At 37.8% G+C, this 7,724-nt stretch overlaps 1 protein-coding gene across 1 annotated transcript; it reads left to right on the top strand.

The window, feature by feature from the left end:
* Window positions 1-106: 106 nt before the first annotated feature.
* LOC120779410 (tRNA-specific adenosine deaminase 2) lies at window positions 107-1,055 on the top strand. The gene is made up of 2 exons (XM_040111610.1): window positions 107-291; window positions 360-1,055. Exon 2 carries the CDS (start codon window positions 363-365, stop codon window positions 861-863), a length of 501 nt encoding a protein of 166 aa, XP_039967544.1. The 5' UTR covers window positions 107-291; window positions 360-362; the 3' UTR covers window positions 864-1,055.
* The last annotated feature ends 6,669 nt before the right edge of the window (window positions 1,056-7,724 follow it).

Raw genomic sequence — 7,724 nt, 5'->3', positions numbered from 1 at the left:
ATTTATTTCAATCTGTATGACAATTATATAATTATATGCTATTGATTTTGATCGTTCAGTTTATATGGCAGCTATATGCTAGAGAGATTGAGGTTTGGGCAAACTGTTGCATATTCGAGGCATATACTGTCTGGTGAAATATTTAAGTATTTACAATTTTTTTAAATTTCTGAATGTTTTCACCACATTTATTTTAGCACGGTTGTCAGCTGATTATTTGATTATTGTGAATGGTTAAGGTCCGGAAAAATATCCACTTGTGAATAAACAAAAAGTTGACTAAACAAAAAGGTTCTAATTTATTTAGTAAACATTTTTACTGCGAATAATGTTAATATCTTGATTTTCTTTTGAATTAGTTTATGGAGCAGTTTATGAGCGAAGCATTCATAGAAGCTAAAAGTGTGCTGGAGGCTGGAGAGGTACCTGTGGGCTGTATTTTCCTTTATCACGGCGACGGAAAGAGCAAAGTGATAGCGCGCGCTGGAAACAATGTAAACGCAACCAAAAATGCTACACGCCATGCGGAGTTCCTTTGTATAGACAGAACTTTGGAGTTCTGCAAACGAAACAGTTTGTCTTTTGATGAAGTTTTTTCCAAAATCAGTGTTGTGGTCACTGTCGAGCCATGTATAATGTGTTCAGCCGCCTTGCATGATTTGGGAATAAAAGAGATTTTATATGGTTGCGCAAATGATCGTTTTGGCGGCAAAACCCTAGTTGATGTGCCGTTTGTAACGAACAGAACAGACGGACAAACTCAAGTAAATGGTGGTGTTTGTGCTGACGAAGCAATGACACTGTTGAAAGATTTTTACAAAGGTGATAATCCCTCTGCGCCAATAACTAAAACGAAGAGATGATAAAATAAATGTTATATAGAATTTTTATCAATGAATGTTCATATGCACGAAAATCGTTTTTAATACATTGAACTGGGTATATTGAGTTTGCCAAGAAGTTTGAAACACACAGGAGAAAACTTCGAAGACCTTATAGAAACAAGTCGGATAAATACAGTTTATATGTAGCTGTTTTTCAAACAACTATCAAAATCATGTTTTTTTATGGAAAATCTGAAAAGGGTAGGATAGCTTCGGTGCAGTTGAGGCTAACGTTTTTTTTTTGTTTTTCTACAAAATATGTCATAAATCCGTAATAGCACCTAACATATGCTTGAATTATATACATTTAACGCTGGATCCAAACCAACAGGTCACCATTAAGTTTATACCGACTCCCTTGATGTCTGTTTGCTCATACAGGCAATTTTTTCAAGCAAATCAAATATTTTTATTCTCTATGATATTGTTATTAACCAACTTAACATGTCTCGGATTTGTCTTGCTAACTTGTCGGTATTTTCTATGCACATATAAATATTTGACACTGTATAATTTTGTTAATTTTATATTTGTAGTTATGATTTTTTTTGTGTACGCGCGGTTAGCCGGAAAAGCTCTTCCTATGTTGTTGGTTGATTGTTTGGCGGGTTGGTTGCGTCGTCCAAACTTGAATTGATTCTTTCCGGTAATGATTTTACGCGAAAAAACGTGATCAAAGCAATTAATTAGCCGAACACAGAAATCCTTTTTTTGTGGCGTTGCCATCATGGTGTTGGTCCATGGCTCACGTCATACGTCTGTACATATGTATGCACATTTATACATAGTATATAAAAATGCATGCATCTACATGTGTATGCACATATGTACATTTGTATTAACAACGCTGCTGGATTTTGTGGAAAAATTTTAATTGGCAATTGTTGTGCGCTTTGTTTGGTCATAAAAATTCCGCTCTGCAAAGTTTGCTCAACGGCCAGGCGGTACTCTTTTTGAGCACACTTATCTTCATATGTATGAACATATGAACATTTCCTTACATAAGACATATAGTTGCGGTCAAAATAATAGTAGTGCGCACAATGTAGAAAATAAATGAGGAAAATGTCGGTTTGCTATTTGCTAAATTTTGCAAATTATTCTATTAACGTGTTATAAATAAAAGAAATTAATTCATTTTAATATTATTTTTCTTTCGCAATTTCGCGTCAGGACCTTCTCCACATGATCTCTCCAACGGAGTGGAGATCTTCCTCTTCTTCTGCTTCCCCCGGCGGGTATTGCGTTGGATTTGGAGGTTGACATTGTTGCTGTTAATACTGGTTCCAAGATAAACGAAATTATCTACCACCTCGAAGTTATGATTGCTAACAGTGACGTCGGAGGCAATTGGCGAGAGCGGCGATTGTTTGTTTGTTTGTTGACAGAACTAACGGAGCGGTTGCATTCAGCTCTGCAGCTGGAAGTATTTTCTCCAGTAGTAGATTGAAAAAGTCGCACGATATAGAGTCACCTTGTCTGAAACCTTGTTTGGTATCGAACGGCTCGGAGAGGTCCTTTCCGATCCTGATGGAGCTTTTGGGATTGTTTAACGTCAGTTTACACATCCGTATTAGTTTGGCGGGATACCAAAAACAGACAGGCAGCTCCTTTTCGTGCTGTCAAAAGCAAAATTTCCTTTTAATATTACTTAAACTTAATTTCGAAACGATAATAATTAGTTGGATTAGCAACTGCCTCCTTTACGTCACAGCACAATTTTTCTATGGGGTTGAGGTCTGGATCCACTCCATGACCATAGCTCCATTTTTCTGAAACCACTGTTTAGCCAACTTACTTGTATGCTTTGGGTCAACAACATTACTTTCTGTATAATATGAACATACACAGTACGATCCATGGTTTCCTTAATACAATATATCGATCCCAATACATAAATTGAAAGACATGCCCAAATGATAATACTGGACTCTCCATGTTTAGTTGTTTTAATGGTGTATTTTTCATTGTTGTCCGAGTTGGTAGGTCGTCTTATATATTGGCGAGATCCATTTGCTATACGGGCACTATTATGGATTCAGCTGTCCATAGAATGTTTCACCATTTTGCAAGGGGCCAATGAAAGTGTTCATTTGCAAAATTCAAACGTTGAGCCACATGTTTTTTTTTTTGATAATAATGGCACTTTACTTGGGCTATGAGCTTCTAAATCATAATCTCGCAAACGTCTGCGAATTGTTTTTTCACTTGTATCCAGACACAGTTCTTCTTTAATTTTCGTTGGAGATACAAAACGATTCTGCTTTGATAACATTACTAGACGCTTAGCCACTCGGTCAGTTACTACCGGATGACGGCCAGGATTTGGTTTGTATTTTAAGGCATTTCGAAAACCAAATAAATTTTCAACATATTTATAGGTTTTGCCTTTTGGAATAAGTATTTTTTATAAGATCGAGCTGATAAGCTATGCCGTGCTAATCAGATTTTTATAAAAAAAAATATATACATATCATAAAACTCAACACTCACTTTTCGGAAAAGTGTTCATCCAAATAAATATTTTATATTTGTTTTTTGATAGTTTAACCCATGCACTACTATTATTTTGACCGCAGCTGTATATACATATGTAGAGCGTATAAATGTGTAAGCTCCAGTAAACAATAACAAAATTAAATTGGTTAAAGCAGGCGAAATATTCTGAATAATCCCTTGTATGAGAGATACATACTTATATACATATGTAATATAGTTTCCCGAACATTTCCATTGAACAATAGAATATCAAAATCCATGTACATATTAAATTTCATTCGGATCTCAAAACCTGACGAAGCAATTTTTTTTATCCCTAAAAAACTTTGGCTTAAAAATCGTTCGCTCGAAAACGGTTTTCACCCATAGTTTCTAGGCAAAGTTGTTCAGATTGATACGTAGAGCATTTTCTTTTTTTTTTTTTGATTACCTGTAAGTCAACACGGTCGCGCTTGTGGGGTTTTGGAACCACATATTGTCCAAGTCCACATCATCCCATGAGGGCCAAAAATATTCGCTTATGATTGAGCGGTAGCGATTCCCATTCACAGCAACGTGCCGGTCTTGATCATCCCGGAAGAAGTACGACCCAGTGACGTCGCCGGTCCATAAACCGCATCAACCGTAATTTCTTTCGGGATGCAATGTTGACTAATGGAGTACGTACGAATGCACTTTCACAAGAATAAAGAATTTCATTGATATCCCAAACCGTTTTTGTTTTATTTAAAAAAACTTTTGTAGCGCTCTTATTGAAAAATCCGTTAAGGCCACTGACTTCGAATTTCGGTAGTAAATTTTAATAATTTTTACTGTTGGTTCAGTAAATTTAGATACAATAAAAAGATAAATTTCAAAGCAAAAGTAAATGGGTGCATGTACATATGTATGTATGTAACTATACTGAATTTGGAAGCGCACTTGGAGGATACTCTGAAGTTTTAAAAAGTGATGAAGTGGTTGCGATGTTCAGCTGTTGAATTAGACTTAAGCAACGCATAATAGTAGACGGCTTACGACTAGTCTTAAGATTTCGTATAGAACAATTGATTTGCGAAAAAATTAATTTATTTCTGCAGTGAAGTAGCCTCGGTATAAGCATCATGGTGTTACGAATGGTCCGGTAGTTTATATGTGGTAATCCAGCTTCAGATATAATTGCCTTAATTGATGACGTTGGGAAGGCGCGAATGCTTCTTCTGACTGCTGCGTGGTAGGGTGCGTTCAAGGGCTTAATATCTGTATTAGCGCAATGTCCGTAAATACAAAGTCCGAAGTAAATTTTAGATAATATTAAAGCTTTTGTTATATTGACAAGAGTATTTGTATGTACTAAGCAGGAAATGCCAGAAGTGACCGGGATGAGTTTATGGTTGATGGAGTTTTTAACGAGAATTGCAATGCCTTGCTTACAGGAAGTGTTTTGACTACTATTAGAAAAGTAACTTGTACAGTTTTTAGGAGAATACGCTATCTTATTAGCGGCGAGATGCGTCTCTTGTAAAGCAACGATTTCAGGAGAAAATTCATTAATTAAAATATTTAAATCTTGCAGTCATCTCGACAAAAGCCCATCTCGGCCTACTTTGTACCTGCGAAAAAAAGAAAACTAGATGAAGATTTTGCGACAGTACATCGAGAAGAAAACGAGGTTCCTTGTGCAGTGACGCACAGTCCACCTAAACATGATGAAGGCATTGACAATTCGGGCAGCGAAACACCGTCTTCGTCTAAAAACTCCGTCATTGCGCAAGTTTCTACCATTGCTGTAAACATTTCCAATGATGTTGGTAATTTCGTGGGACAAAAAATTGACGATCACGTGAAACAAATTTTGCTTGAAAATCCTTGGACTCCTCCAAAAAATTATACTTTCCCATTTTCGTCGAGAGTTGTTTCTGGCAAAGAAATAAGACACTACGTCTCTTCCAAACACTTGGATTCTCATGCAGAGTGGCTCGTACTATCTGACGTGGGGAAAGGGCTATTCTGCAAATATTGTCCATGGTTTACGCCTCGAAATCAAGGAGGTTATCGGGGAAATACTCCGCTTGGGGTACTTGTCACGCAGCCGTTGACTGATTTCAAAAATTTGGTTGGGATCAAGAGTGTGTTAGAAATTCATTCTCAAATATGTACCATAAGAATGCAATGGCAACGGGGAAGGACTTCGTGAGAGACTATCACAATCCACAACGAAGCGTCCGTAATCTTCTCGACGAAAAACATCTTTCGCAAACGCAAGAGATCAGAAAACGACTCATCCCCATTGCAAAAACGGTCATTTTTTGCGGAAAGCAGAACATCCCACTTCGTGGGCATAGAGATGACGGAGATATTCGAAAAAATAAAACGCCCGTGCAAAACGAAGGAAATTTCAGGGCTTTGCTGAGATTCAGAATCGATTCAGGTGACACAAGTCTGGAGCATCACCTTGGGAGCACATCTTCAAGAGCGACCTATACCAGTAAAACGATTCAGAACCAACTAATTGAATGCTGCAGGGCAGAGATACTGGACAAAATTTTGCAACGAGTGGCTCGTGCTGAGTTTTACACGATTGTTTTCGATGAATCTCCAGATCTGTCGGGAAAAGCTCAGGTAATACTTTCATCCTGCCAATTATTACGTAGAAGTAGAATTTCCGTAAAAATATAATAATTGATGCCTATTGTCTGAACTATCGGATAATGGTTGTTCCCAAGAAAATAAACAGAAATTTACAGAAGAATAATGTTTCTCGTTATAGATTAGCGTTGTACTCAGATACGTCGATTTTTCTTCTGGCGAAGCATGCATACGAGAAGACTTTGTATCTTTTTTGGACGCATTCGGTCAACTTTCGAAGAATATTCTCGTGGAGGGCACAGAATCAGAAGAAAGCGAAGATGAAGATGGATTAATGGCTTACAGAACTGCTGGAAAAAATTACCGAACCGATGAAGAATTGTCTTTAAGTGGATCTGCCATCGGGGGTATTGTTCTTGGAGACATGAAAAAAATGAATCTCCGAATGGAGAAATGCGCTTCGATAGGGACTGATGGATGTGCGGTAATGCTGTCAGATATCGGAGCAGTCAACGAAATTCGGAAAGAAGCAAAAAATGCTGTCATGACTCCGTGTTTCTCGCACAAACTCAACAACAGTATTTCAAAGTCAGTGAAAGTACGATTAATCGAAAACGTGGCCAGTGTCATACGAGAAGTCGACAAATTCTTCAAGAACTCATTTCCAAAACGTGTGACTGTATTAGCAAAGATACTTGGTGAAAAAATTGTCCAGTTGTGTGACACAAGATGGGTAGAGAGGCACGATGCTGTCCTTCAATTTGTTGCGAAGTTACCGTTGATCATCGAAGCTCTGTCAAAAATCAGTGAGTGGAAGAACAGAGAAACAGCAGGCAAAGCAACAATTCTCATATCGGCTTTGTGCAAGTTCGAATTTATCGTCGGACTCTTCTGTCTCAGCGACATTCTATCGCTCACCCATTCGCTCAGCGTAGTTCTTCAAAAGGAAGCAATTGATTTGGCGAAGGCATCAAAAATAATTGGGACGTTGCTTGCCACGTTGGAAAAAAAGAGGGAAAAAGTTAATGAAGTATTTCGATTGATTTATTCAGAAGCCAAGAAAATGGCGGAAACACTCGATGTTGACGAAGCGAAACCGAGAACATGTGGTCGACAAACGAAACGCGAAAATTACGACGTGAAAACTTGCGAAGATTACTACAGGGTCTCTGTCTACATACCTTTGCTAGATACCATCAAAGAAGATTTGGAAGCTCGTTTTTCACAAGAAGTTTTGGATGGTTACCAATTGAGTGTGTTGCTCCCAGAAAAAGCAAGTCTTTTAAAAGAAAACGAAATCGATGATCTAATCGGATGCTTGATAGAAAGATTCGGGAATCTTCTGGATGATGAAAAAAGCGTACAAAAATTGAAATTTAAAGGTGAATTAAGCTACTGGCAATGTCACTGGCAGCAGCAACAAAAAATTGAAGGCAGCGAAATTCCAACTTCTGCTTTGGAAACATTAAGAAAATGTGATGTCGACATATTCCCAACAATCCACACCTATCTCCGAGTATTCTGTACACTTCCCGTAACAAACGCGAGCTCTGAACGTTCTTTCTCTTATCTTCGCCGCATCAAAACATGACTTAGGACGACCATGCTTCAAGAAAGACTAGTTGGATTAGCGTTGCTTCATACGCATCATGACATCGAAATCACCGCCGAAGAAGTCATCGAAAGATTCCCAAAACTTGGCAGTCACCGTTTTGCGTTATGAAACACACAATGTAAAAGAATTTTTCTGTTTAAATTTGTAATAAAATGAGC

The sequence above is a fragment of the Bactrocera tryoni genome, unplaced genomic scaffold (assembly GCF_016617805.1).
Source record: "Bactrocera tryoni isolate S06 unplaced genomic scaffold, CSIRO_BtryS06_freeze2 scaffold_102, whole genome shotgun sequence".
Classification (NCBI taxonomy): domain Eukaryota; kingdom Metazoa; phylum Arthropoda; class Insecta; order Diptera; family Tephritidae; genus Bactrocera; species Bactrocera tryoni.
The sequence above is the reverse complement of the archived record's forward strand: the minus strand, read 5'-3'. Positions and strand labels throughout refer to the sequence as shown.

Excerpts from the sequence above, each read along its gene's own strand:
- LOC120779410 (XM_040111610.1), top strand. The coding sequence starts at position 363 with ATGGAGCAGTTTATGAGCGAAGCATTCATAGAAGCTAAAAGTGTGCTG.